This window comes from Mesoplodon bidens (assembly GCF_964165515.1).
Source record: "Mesoplodon bidens genome assembly, chromosome: 3".
In the NCBI taxonomy this organism is placed as follows: Eukaryota; Metazoa; Chordata; class Mammalia; order Artiodactyla; family Ziphiidae; genus Mesoplodon; species Mesoplodon bidens.
Genome location: NC_138178.1, coordinates 153,227,368 through 153,241,233, shown reverse-complemented (window position 1 = coordinate 153,241,233; position 13,866 = coordinate 153,227,368). Strand labels below are relative to the sequence as shown.

The window sequence follows — 13,866 nt, the reverse complement described above, 5'->3', positions numbered from 1 at the left end:
ATAGTTTAGCCTCCAATTTTTTTGTGTTTTTTACAGTTTTTTTTTTCTTGTAATTGACTTCTAATCGCATAGCATTGTGGTCGGAAAAGATACTTTGATTTCAGTTTTCTTAAATTTACTGAGGCTTGCTTTTGAGGCTGATCCAACATGTGATCTATCCTGGAGAAATGTTCCATGTGCACCTGAAAAGAATGTGTATTCTGCTGCTTTCAGGTGGAATGCTCTATAAATATCAATTAAGGCCATCAAATCCAGTGCATTTAAGGCCTGTGTTTCCTTATTGATTTTTTGTCTGGATGATCTGTTCATTGATGTAAGTGGGGTGTTAAAGTTCCCCCACTATTATCTTGTTATTGTTGACTTCCCCTTTTATGGCTGTTAACATTTGCCTTATATACTGGGGTGCACCTATGTTGGGTGCATATATATTTCTAATTGTTATATCTTCTTTGATCCCTTGATTATTATGTAGTGTCCTTCTTTGTCTCTTGTAACAGTCTTTATTTTAAAGTCTATTTTGTCTGATATGAGTATTGCTACTCCAACTTTCTTTTGAATTCCATTTGTATGGAATATCTTTTTCCATCCCCTCACTTTCACTCTGTATACATCCCTAGATCTGAAGTGGGTCTCTTGTAGACAACATGTATACGAGTATTGTTTTTGTATCCATTCATCCAGTCTGTGTCTTTTGGTTGGAACATTTAATCCATGTACATTTAAGGTAATTATCTATATGTATGTTTTTATTACCATTATGTTAATTGTTTTGGATTTGTTTTCATAGGTCTTTTTTCTTCCCTTCCTCTTCTGTTCTCTTGTTATTTGATGACTATCTTTAGTGTTGTGTTTGGATTCCTTTCTTTTTTGTTTGTGTGTACCTATTGTAGATTTTTTTTTTTTTTTTTTTTAATAAATTTATTTATTTATTTATTTATTTTAGGCTGTGTTGGGTCTTCATTTCTGTGCGAGGGCTTTCTCTAGTTGTGGCAAGCGGGGGCCACTCTTCATCGCGGTGCGCGGGCCTCTCACTGTCGCGGCCTCTCTTCTTGCAGAGCACAGGCTCCAGACGCGCAGGCTCAGTAGTTGTGGCTCACGGGCCCAGCTGCTCCGCGGCATGTGGGATCTTCCCAGAGCAGGGCTCGAACCCGTGTCCCCTGCATTGGCAGGCAGATTCTCAACCACTGTGCCACCAGGGAAGCCCCTATTGTAGATTTTTGATTTGCAGTTACCATGAGGTTTTGATATAGCAGTCTGTCTATATGCAAGATTGTTTTAAGTTGCTGGTCTCAATTTCAAATGCATTGCCAATATCCTGCATTTGTACTCTCCTCACGATTGTTGGTTTTGATATCATATTTGTGTGTGGATGATTTCCTACCTTTACTGTATGTTTGCCTTTACCAGTGAGCTTTCCCATTTGTAATTTTCTTGTTTCTAATTGTGGCCTTTTCTTTTCAACCTAGAGAAGTTCCGTACGCAATTGTTGAAAACCTGGTTTGGTGGTGCTGAATTCTGTCAGCTTTTGCTTATCTGTAAAGCTTTTGATTTCTCCATCAAATCTGAATGAGAGCCTAGCTGTGTAGAGTATTCTTGGTTGTAGGTTTTTCCCTTTCATTACTTTAAATACATTGTGCCACTTCCTTCTACCCTGCAGAGTTTCTGGTGAAAAAATCAGCTTATAACCTTATGGAGATTCCCTTGTATGTTATTTGTTGCTTTTCCCTTGTTGCTTTTAATATTTTCTCTTTGCCTTTAATTTTTGTCAGTTTGACTAATATGTGTCTCAGCATGTTCCTCCTTGGTTTTATGCTGTATGGGACTCTGCACTTCCTGGAGTTGGGTGACTGTTTTTTCCCCGTGTTAGGGAAGTTTTTAGCTATTATCTCTTCACGTATTTTCTTAGGCCCTATCTCTCTCTCTTCTCTGTCTGGGATCCCTGTAATGCGAATGTTGGTGTGTTTAATGTTGTTCCAGAGGTCTCTGAAACTGTCCTTATTTCTTTTCATTCTTTTTTCTTTATTCTGTTCTGCTGCAGTGATTTCCACCATTCTGTCTTCCAGCTCACTTATCCATTCTTCTGCCTCATTCTGTTATAGATTCCTCCTAGTGTATTTTTCATTTCAGTTATTGTTTTGTTCAACTATGTTTGTTTGTTCTTTATATCTTCTAGCTCTTTGTAATACATTGCTTGTACCTTCTCAGTCTGTGCCTCCATTCTTTTTCAGGTAGATTGCCTATCTCCACTTGACTTAGTTGTTCTTCTGGGGTTTTTATCTTGTTCCTTCTGTGGAACATATTCCTCTGCCGTCTCATTTTGTCTAACTTTCTGTGTTTGCAGTCTCCATTCCACAGGCTGCAGGGTTGTAGTTCCTCATCCTTCTGGTGTCGGCCCCCTGGTGGGTGAGGCTGGTCTAGAGGCTTGTGCAGGCCTCCTGGTGGGAGGGACTGGTGCCTGCCCACTGGTGGGTAGAGCTGGGTCTTGTCCCTCTGGTGGACAGGGCCATGTCAAGGGGTGTGTTTAGAGGCGGCTGTGGGCCCAGGAAGACTTTAGGCAGCCTGTCTGCTGATGGTTGGGGCTGTGTTCTCGCTATATTGGTTGTTTGGTCTGAGGCATCCCAGCACTGGAGCCTACAGGCTGTTGGGTAGGGCCAGGTCTAGGTGTCAAAATGGCAGACTCCCAGAGAGCTCATGCCAATGAGTACTCCCCAGTACTTCCACCACCAGTGTCCTTCTCCCCACAGTGTGCCACATCCGCCCCCCCACCTCCCCAAGCGACTCTCTGAGACCAGCATGTAGGTCTGGCCCTGGCTCCTATGTAGTCACTGCTTTTTCCCCTGGGTCCTGGTTCTCATGAGACCTTGTGTGTGCCTTCCAAGAGTGGAGTTTCTGTTTCCCTCAGTCCTGTGGAGTTCCTGCAATCAAGCCCCACTGGCCTTCAAAGCCAAATGCTCTGGGGGCTCCTCCTTCCGATGCCAGACCCTCAGGCCGGGATGCCTGATGTGGGGCTCAGAACTCTCATTCCTGTGGGAGAACCTCTACCATGTAATTATTTTCCAGTTTGTGGGTCACCCACCCGGTGGGTATGGGATTTGATTATATAGTGAATGTGCCCATCCTACCATCTCACTGTGGCCTTTTCTTTGTCTTTGGATGTAGAATATCTTTTTTAGCAGGTTCCAGTGTTTTTTGTCAATGATTGTTCAGCAGTCACTTGTGATTTTGGTGTTTTTGTGAGAGGGGGTGAACTCAAGTCCTTCTATTCCACCATCTTGTCTCCAACATCTTCAAGATTTCAGACTTTACATTACATAAGTATTACTTTCTGAGAGTTTATAGAGCTCTAGAACATATTTGCATAAAATTAGTTGATAGAAATGTCAGAATATTAATTCATTGGAGAGCTGCTAATCTTAAAGAATATTATGAATACATGTTTTTAAAAGTTTAATTGACATTTTAATATTCTTAACTGCTAAAGATTTTGATTTTTCTTCCCTATTTCTTCATAGCAAAACTTCTACCAGTATGAGTATATTCTTAATCTTCTGACACTGAAATTGAATTCAGTTTATTGATACTGTATCTTTGTTTTCTTCTTTTTTATTTTGGTTATACCTTTCGGATTTTTTCCAATAGATTTTCCCTTTACTCAAAAATCTTACTGGTGAATTTCTTCATTGATTATTTTTTAACCCAGCAATATCAACTTTTCTTCCACTCTACTTTATTTGGGTGTTTAGGAGTTTCAGCACACCTTTTAAAAAATATCTGTGTCATTAAATGCAATGGCTATAGTAATTCACTGTGTTTTCTAACAGTTTTTACTCCTGATAACTGTACACATTCAAGAAATTATTTAGGGACTTCCCTGGTGGTCCAGCAGTGAAGACTCCACACTCCCAATGCAGGGGGCCCGGGTTCAATCCCTGGTCAGGGAACTAGATCCAGCATGCCACAACTAAGAGCCCACATGCTGCAATGAAGATCCTGCATGCCACAACTAAAGACCTGGCCCAGCCAAATAAATAAATAATTTTTTTAAAAAAGAGAGAAATAATTTAGATGTAACCAGTATATCTTGTTAGATTTTTGTTGCCAACAAACGTGTTTACCAGTTTAGAGTGCTAATATTTTTCTCATAAGATCCACTTGCAGGATTATTTGACTTTGCCTTCCAATTAGGTTTTTTTTAAGCATAAAGTGCATTTTTTGAAACCACAGATTTGTTGAAGTCATTTTTTCTTATGATTTTTTTATGGAAGTAAACATGAACATTATGAGATAAAAATGAACTTTCATTTATTAATGGGCCCCATGACATGATTCTGTATATAGAAAATGCTATACAATTCACACACAAAAAACTAATCTGCTAGAGCTAATAAATATATTCAGCAAAATTGCAGAGTAAAAGACACAAAAATTAGTGTATTTCTATACACCGGCAATGAACCCATGAAAAGGTAATTAATATTTCATTTACGAGAGCATTCAAAAGAATATACTACCTAGGAATAAATTTAACCAGGGGAAGTGAAAGACTTGCATATTGCTATGAAACATTGCTGAAAGAAATGAAAGAAGATTTAAATAAATGGAAAGATACCCTATGTTCATGGGCTGGAAGATTTAATATTGTTAATATGGAGTACAGCAAGATCTGTAGATCCATTGCAATCCCTATCAAATTACAATGGCTTTTTTTTTTTTGCAGAAGTAGAAAAGCTGATCATCAAATTCATATGGAATTATAGGGGGCCCCAGATAGCCAAAACAATGTTGAAAAAGAAAATAGAAGTTGGGGGACTCAAATTTCCTGATTTTAAAACTTACTTCAAAGCTACAGTAATTGGGGGGCTTCCCTGGTGGCGCAGCGGTTGAGAGTCCACCTGCCGATGCAGGGGACACGGGTTCATGCCCCGGTCTGGGAAGATCCCACATGCCACGGAGCAGCTAGGCCCGTGAGCCATGGCCGCTGAGCCTGTGCGTCCGGAGCCTGTGCTCCGCAACGGGAGAGGCCACAACAGTGAGAGGCCCGCGTACCGCAAAAAAAAAAAAGCTACAGTAATTGAAACAGCAGAGTACTAGCATAAAGATAGACTTATAGACCAATGGAATAGAATTAAGAGTCAAGAAATAAACCCAAACATCTATGGCTAATTGATTTTCAACAAGGGGCTAAGACTAGTTAATGGGGAAAGTATAGTCTCTTCAACCAGTGGTTCTGGACAGCTGGATAACCACATGCAAATGAATGAATTCGTACCCTTACAACATGGATGAGCCTTGAAAACATTATGCTAAGTGAAAGAAGACACAGAAGACCACATTTATATGAAATGTCTGAAATAAACAAATTCATTGGGTCAGAAAAGAGATTGCTGGTTGCTGGGAAAGGAGGAATGAGGATATGAGTATGGGGTTTATTTTTTGAGGTGATAATGCTTTAAAATTAGATAGTGATGAAAGTTGTACAGCTCTGTGAATATACTCAGAAGCAGTGAATTGTAAACTTTTAAAAAGGTGAATTTTTTGGCATGTGAATTGTATCTCAATAAAGCTATTATTTTTTTAAAAGAAGAAGAGCAAGCTTATTAGCTCAGGGATGCACAACTATCCTAGAATATTCTCTTATTCAAGGGCCATACTCAACCCTAAATTAACATGTTTTTTCCCTAAGAACCCATCTTACCCTGTGATCTGGAGGTTCAGTGTAAGTGTAGACTATTTGTCAACAGTTGGTACTTGTAATGCTTCATTATTCCTAATCTAACCAGGTAACCCCACACCGTGACCAGCAGTTTCTAGTTACAATTTTATCTCTTTTTTTTCCTTTTTAATATTTATTTGGCTGCACCGAGTCTTTAGTTGCGGCACACAGCATCTTTGTTGCGGCGTACGGGATGTTTAGCTGCAGCATGTGGGCTCTTTTAGGTGTGGCATGTGGGATCTAGTTCCCCGTCCAGGGATTGAACTTGGGCACCCTGCATTGGAAGCACAGAGTCTTAACCACTGGACTACCAGGGAAGTCGCATAATTTTACCTTTTATATAAATAAAACCCATTCATCTGAGATATTTGGTATGGTATCAGTCATAATCTTGTTATCTAGATCCCTTTGGGCTACTGTGGCTTTTTTTCTGTCTCTATTCATTTTCTTTTTTAATTGATGGAAAATATCATGTTCTTCTGAATATCCTTTGCTTTGTGATCTTAGTACGTCATGTATTGTTTTAAATTAATAAATCCTGTATCAGAGGTCAGGGGAATAAACAGGTAATGGGTTTGCTCAGCTGAAATTCAATCTTAACTTGTTTCCATACGGAACTTTTAATTAAACCTCTTCTCAAAGGCACCACTGTTCTGATAGCATATTGAAGTCCAGCTCTTATTTGCTTTTTATAGTTTTCACATTTGGAGTGAAGAGTATTGTTTTCTTATGCTAGAATAAATAAGGAATACTATTTATTGGTGTTTCTTTTTCCTCTCTACAAACACTGATTGTTTAAAAGTTAAATTTAGCAACAGGTATATGTGTCTATTTACTGATAATCAACTGATTCCCTTTTCTGAACTAGAAGATGTACATTTTCATATGGAATTACAGCCATGAGAGTACACAGAAGATTTATATGATGTGATGGAAATTTGGAGAGTCACACTTAGGCAATAGGGCTTCTACTGCCCACATTACCCCTTCTTAGTCTAATGAGATGGTGTCCTAGATAGAGCCATTGTCTCCAGAGCTGAGGCCTATTAGACCCACTAGGCAACATCCACATGTGCTTGGGGAGTGAATAACAGGGCTGGAGAGCTGCCATGATCTGAAAATGCATTCTGTGACCTGAGCCAGGTGCTTTTATTAGAAAGCCTTAGGATCTAGGATTCCAAAATTTTTGCTATCTTCCATGGATTTCTCTGAGAGGTATCTGGGGCTTGGAATTTCCTTGTCCTTCCATTAAATATTTTCTAAGAAATTCTGAAGACATACCCCTTTCTTATATTGTCATTCTCTATTCTGACTCTCTGTGTGCTGCTTTTTGGAAAGTTAACTGTGTGAACTATGATTTGTGTACTTTGCTGTATGTATGCATACTTCAACCAGGAGTTGGGTTTTGTTTGTTTGTTTGTTTTTAAGTACATATAAGAAGCCATACACAGGGCTTCCCTGGTGGCGCAGTGGTTGAGAGTCCGCCTGCCAATGCAGGGGGCGAGCGTTCGTGCCCCGGTCCGGGAGGATCCCACGTGCCGCGGAGCAGCTGGGCCCATGAGCCATGGCCCCTGAGCCTGCGCATCCAGAGCCTGTGCTCCACAGCGGGAGAGGCCACAGCGGGAGAGGCCGCAGCGGTGAAAGGCCCACGTACCGCAAAAAAAAAAAAAAACAAAAAACAAAAAAACAAACAAACAAAAAACAAATAAACCGGGCTTCCCTGGTGGCGCAGTGGTTGAGAATCTGCCTGCCAATGCAGGGGGCACGGGTTCGAGCCCTGGTCTGGGAAGATCCCACATGCCACGGAGCAACTGGGCCCGTGAGCCACAACTACTGAGCCTGCGCGTCTGGAGCCTGTGCTCCGCAACAAGAGAGGCCACGACAGTGAGAGGCCCGCGCACCATGATGAAGAGTGGCCCCCACTTGCCACAACTAGAGAAAGTCCTTGCACAGAAACGAAGACCCAACACAGCCAAAAATAAAAATAAATAAAAAAAAAACAAAAAAAAAAAACAAATAAACCATACACAGATTACCAGGTAGGGCTAGTATTGCAATCAGGAAGAGACTTTTCATCACTTGCCTTAGTGTTTTAATTTTTATAAGAAACATATTTAAAAAATAAAAGAGCAAGTTTTATAGAAAAGAAAGTTATACTGCGATAGAGTTTTGATGGAAAGACAAGCTAATCTCTCAATGGTAGGTTCTGGGGGTTTAAAATCAAACCTGAGTTTAAATGCTGGCTCTGTTTCTTTCCTTGCTGGCTTCCACTTTTTCTTACTAAGTCTGCACAGCAGCCCACTTTGGGGACTCTCTTCATCTTGGATCTAGGAAGCATCCCAATGCAGACTTCTCGTCACTTTTTTGGTAGTGTGATAACAGAAAGAGCAAGTACTGGTGGGTAAAAGGAGAAATGACAAATTATAGCCAGCCTGGCAAATTCAGGATACATATTCCTTCTTCTTCCAAGCATGTCATATATTTTTAAAAAATATTGAAATGCTCTCTTTTTAAAAAATATTTATTTATTTATTATTTATTTATTTATGGTTGCGTTGGGTCTTCGTTGCTGCGCGCGGGCTTTCTCTAGTTGCGGCAGGCGGGGGCTACTCTTTGTTGCGGTGCGTGGGCTTCTCATTGTGGTGGCTTCCCTTGTTGTGGAGCACCAGCTCTAGGCATGCGGGCTTCAGTAGTTGTGTCGCACGAGCTCAGTACTTGTGGCTCTTGGGCTCTAGAGCACAGGCTCAGTAGTTGTGGCACACGGGCTTAGTTGCTCTGCGGCATGTGGGATCTTCCCAGACCAGGGCTTGAACCTGTGTCCCCTGCATTGGCAGGCGGATTCTTAACCACTGCGTCACCAGGGAAGTCCAAGCATGTCCTATTTTGATGAATTATACCCTTTATTCTGCATCCCTGCTCTTCACAACCTGTTCTCCGTGTTCCTCCTGATGTCCTTGCTCAAAAAGCAGCTCTTTCCATTGCTAGACTCTAGTCTGCTCAGAGTAAATGCATTGGACATGGTCCCACCACAGGATAATCTCGCCATGACTGTTTTTAGAAAAATAAAGCACCAAGTGTGTCTTCCTCCTCCTGGCTCTGACTAACCTCTGCTCTGTCTTGTATATTTTAGGCTTTAAAGGAGATAGATGAAGTCGGGGACCTATTGCACCTGAAGTATTCCCGTCATCGGTCAGTACCTCTATTGGACAGGCCCTTTGACGAGACTACATATGAAGAAACAGAAGACTGAGCCTTTTGGTGCTCCCCTAAAGGAACTCTCCCTCACCCAGGGGAGTGTGTGGCCTTTCCAGTCCAGTTGCAGGAACCACACTTCTTGTGCAAGAGATTTCCTCAACTACTGACAGTGGCCACCTCCACTCTAAATGATATTTTGTAAATAGTGAAAAACTGCTTCACATCCTTCCTTTGCTACATCACCTTTAAAAAAAGAGGTGACTCACTTTGCTTTTTTGTCCATTAAAAAAATATTTTATTTTATAACTATTCTACTTGTGAAATCACACTGACCCTACCCTGTCTCTGGCTAACCACGCAGGCCATTTTCCTCTCCCAGCCGCCTCACAGACGTGGGCCCATCCAGAGCTCCTGCTGGCCCTGGCACTACAGCCTCGAGAACTCACCTGGCCTCCTTCCTGGGGAGCAAGTGCCTTCCACTTACTTCCAGTCCAGGTCTCAGAGGTTGCCAGCCTTGGAATCCTTGTTTAACCAGTCACATAATCAACCAAAGCATTTTAATGTGTCTTAAGTTTAGCCATTTAAGAAACGTAGTAAACACTAACATTGCTGAAACTCCCTGTCATTGTATATCCCTCCCTGGCCAGGAGCCTCCAAGGCTTGGTCTTATTCCATTTTGTTCTGGTCACCAGATGATATCTTCTTTCATCATCAAATGTTTCTTCGTAATGGCCACCATCTGAGGGCATGTCCAGTTTCTGGGTTCTTCCCAAGCTGGAATCTAACACTCCCACCCCCTGTTTAAATGGTTTTAAAAGCACCCACATCCCCTCCCTGGTCAGACCTCGGTGCCGAAGCCGACTCACACCGCACTCTTCTGTGTACAAAGCTGCTCCGCAGAGGGATACGCCCTCCTGCGTGGGTGAGGGCAGGGGTGGTGGGGAAAGGGGTGATTGCTCCTTGTAGAATGTCTGTGGTTTCCTTCTGACTGCTTTCTACTTTTCAAAATTATGACAGCCTCTGCCTGGGTTTGGGTCCATATTAGGGTTTCAACTGATAAAGGAGAATGTTGGTAAATCTCCGCTCAGAAATCATTTGTCATGTTCCTAATTTAAGGATTAAAGTTTATTAACTTACCCTTTTTAGAAGATGACCCATTTAAATATTACTCTGAGTGATATTTCTCTTTTATTCTTGATGTCCTAATGCAGTTCTAACCCGGCATCTGGGGCTTTTAGGGGCTCCATCTCCTTCCATTACCCCTTATTTTTTCCCTGAGAAATTCTGAACACTTATTTTTTGCTAACCTGGGATCCTCTATTTTGACAGTTTTCATACCAAGTAAGGGGATTGCTTTCAGCGAGCTTTATACTGCTTGACCAAAGAGCAAATCTGAAAATCACCATGTTAAAGTTCTTACTTTCTTCTGTTGACCAAAGCTTAAGTGAAGAGAACTTTTGACTTTTTTTATACCCAAGATCAACTTGTCTTTTAGTAGCCATCAAGTATTATAGGGGAAGGACTGGGAACAGAATGGAAAAACATTGTGTGAAAGTAGTTTTGTACATCTCTGTTTTTGAAATCACTCCTTTTATTGGTAAAAATTTTCAGTCCAAATTCTCCTGGGCATCTTGTCATCAGCTGTGGTATTTTTGTGCAGATACATGTAGTGGAGGATGTAAGCAATGCTATTGTTTGTGAAGTTTTGTTTTCATGTCTTAAGTTATCTTTGGTCACTCTCAGCATCTGAGAGCCTTAAGCCCTTGAAATATTCCAAGGTTTTATTTTAATTTTTTAAAGAATAGAAAAAAGTGAAAAGAACTAAGTAGAGATGCAGGGACTGCATTTAGCATGTACAAGTTTAAGTAAAAAAGATTGTGGTAACTAAGTAATTAGTCCTGTAAAATAAAATACATTACTAACCTTTCCTGCACATCTAGGTCCTCACCTTAGAACCCCATTAGAACCAGAGAGCTTTTGCACTGCAGTTACTATTTAGTGATGTAGGGTTTGCAGAAGTCACAAACTTAAAGCAATGAACTTAATGGCCAGTCTTTTATTTTGGCTTGCATGTAGTCACTGCAACTTAAAATGTCAGTTAATATGGGCATTTAAATATATATATATATATCACTTTGCTATGCAGTTATTTCAGGATAAATGCAGTTAAGTTACAGATTTATTTTGAAGCGAGAAAACTCCTCTGATCTCTCTAGGACCTCTGCTTTCTAGTGGACAAAACATTACACACACTGGTTGTCTCTTCTTGAAACTGTAATATAAATCTAGGATCCAGTCATATCACAAATATCATTACTTAACCAAGCACTTGGGGAAACACAAGTGTATTAAATACTGTCACTGGGAATGAGTAGAAATCTGGGACAAATAAGTATTGTTTAGTACAAGGTTTAACACAGCCTACTTCAAGAATCTGATGGGGTTCAAACAGGCATCAGCTAACCATTACCACCAAGGCTGATCATCAGAGTTAGTCGATAGAGGTGTGACTAATCCTTATTACTTTTTCTCACCCCTCTTTTTATTTAGCTTTGTCTTCATCCATTTCAGGTTTTATACCACCTTTTTCTGCAGATCACATCAGAAACCAGGAAGTTTATAACTAGGGGACATCAAAATCACACCCAAAGAATGGATCAAGTGGCAGTGGCAGATTCTCCTCCCACCTTTATTTTAAAAGCCTTACTGTAGAATATGGCGTACGTTCTAGAGTACTGAAAGAGAATGTTCAGGGGCAGGGTCTTTGAAGCACTAAACTTTTCGCTTTGCTTTGGAACATTTTTTCCCTTTAAAAAAACATTCTGGTCTCCAGAGCCCAGAGTACTGTTTGCTTGTTTGAAGAACTTCTCGTCACTGTCTTAAACTTTCGTGATAAGGTGAGGATTTCAGATGGTCAGACACCCCTCTTCCTCATGTAGTCATGGAAGGTGAACAGAAATAACCGGACACAACTACTAAGGGCTGCGTGTTTGCCTGATGCCCTTTCAGAGGCCAAGCCCCTATTTCTTCCCCCATGTGCCTCTTTCCAAATTGATGAGGATCTCTGGCCCCTTGTCATACTGGATTGGCCAGCAGCACAGAACTTCTAGTCATGTCATAGGCAGTGAAGAGAGAGAATTTGGGTTCTTGTTTTGTATGAATTTGTGGCAAAACCACCTAGAAAAGATTAAATACAATTGACTGTCTCCTGGTTCTCTCTCTCTCTCTTTTTTTTTTTTTTTTTTGGCTGTGCCATGTGGCATGCAGGCTCCTAGTTCCCCGACCACGGGTCAAACCCGCGCCCCCTGCAGTGGAAGCGCGGCGTCTTAACCACTGAACCGCCAGGGAGGTCCCTCCTGGTTCTCTTGTATAAAGAATTGCTGTGCCCTAACTCCCAGGGTGTCTTTCCTGGTGTTCTAGGTAAGCCAGCATAGGTTTTAATCTGTACTTGCTATAACCCATGTGGTTAGAAAAAATGGGAAAGTTGCGGTTTTCCTCTGTCCACTTTCATGAAGGTCAAGAACTGTTGAGTACTTCACACAGGTAAAATCATCTTAGCCCAAAGGAGTTATGAAGGGGGAGTTAGGAAAATCAAAGGATTCTTCTTGGCTGTTGAGCAGCTGTTTGCTTAATCCGTTAAGCCAGTTAATTAAAACACCTTCCTCGTAAAGAAAAGCTTGTCCATTCTCTCTTCAGCTTTATCCACATGAAATGCAGTGTTCAGGCTCCTAGCCACTTGCCATGTGCCCAGATAGCTGGGTTAGAAGGCTGGCTTCCTCCCTTATCATACAGAGGAAATGCCAGGACTAGCCAGTGATCCCTTTGCTTTTAATGTGTAGAAAATGCTGTTGCCCCTTTTGTCATTTCTAGTGACTTCTGTTTTCTAAGCACCTTTTGCTATAGACTGAGCCTTTTCTAGGGAGGAAACCGAAGGGGCTAGCTCGAGCCCTTATTGGAAATGTTTATTCTAATGTCTCTGCTGAGTCTGAGGTATCACGTTCCCAGTCATCCTTGGGACTGACTTCGGGGAGCTGTGGGCGAGGTCTCGTTTACTGTGTAGTACACGTGATAAATGGCCTTATAAACTGTGATTTTTTGTGGTATGATGAGTTTATTAAACTGACCATAAAGAATTCAGTGGCTCTTAAACTGCCTTTACTGTGTTTTTAATGAAGCACACCCAAAGCTCTGTTCTTTTGGAGCAGTTATGGGGAGGTTGAATGAATGAAAGGTAAAAATTAGAGCAGTGCCCTGATGTGCCAAGTGTCCTGCCTTGTTGCTGTCTGCATGGACAGTGGATCCTTCCATACACAAGGAGCCTTAAGCCCACTCAGTGTCTGCTTTTTCCAACACAGTTCCCGAGTTTCTTGTGCAAAGCTTTGTCATTTGGCCCAGGCCTTCGAAGGAAGTGTGGGACATATCACTGACTAGGGGGGAATGGTGACTTGTCTTCACCCTTGATGGTAGGTCTTGTGACCTCAGTGGTGTTAATGGTTGGAATGATAAAAAGCATCCTTGATGGTTCTTCACAGGATACTAGTGAGATCACCATGTCAGCCAGCATGCCAATAGTCTTGATGATCCCTCTCTTGATAAAGGTAGCTAACATTAAGAAGGGGGAAAGAGATAAAATAAGAATAAGAGAAATAGCTTATGGAGAGCCGAGATCTTATTTTGTTGGCCCATATTTTTTCATTCCTGTAAACTGGAATTTGCGAGAGGTGCTGTGATAACCCTTCTCCAGACCTGTAATGCTCATATAATCTGAGAAAGAGAAGGGGAAATATAAATAAAACCTTTTAAAATTTAGTATTGTGTTAAAATGTCACTCTCTCCCTTGCCCACACCCCTCCCTGGTCTCCCTTTTTTCCCAGATGATTTTCCGTTGCTGTTGTTGTTGGATGACTGTCAAGCTATAAATGATGGGTTGGGGGAGGTGTATCCATTTTGAGAGTGCC

General features: G+C 41.3%; 1 protein-coding gene across 1 annotated transcript in view; it reads left to right on the top strand.

Moving 5' to 3' along the window:
• SPTLC2 (serine palmitoyltransferase long chain base subunit 2) overlaps positions 1–9,214 on the top strand; it is a 113,938-nt gene extending 104,724 nt beyond the window's left edge. The window contains exon 12 of the mRNA XM_081227255.1: positions 8,844–9,214. Coding sequence (XP_081083381.1) covers positions 8,844–8,963 — 120 coding nt within the window. The 3' untranslated portion in view covers positions 8,964–9,214. The remainder of the gene's footprint in view (positions 1–8,843) is intronic.
• Positions 9,215–13,866: the final 4,652 nt, after the last annotated feature.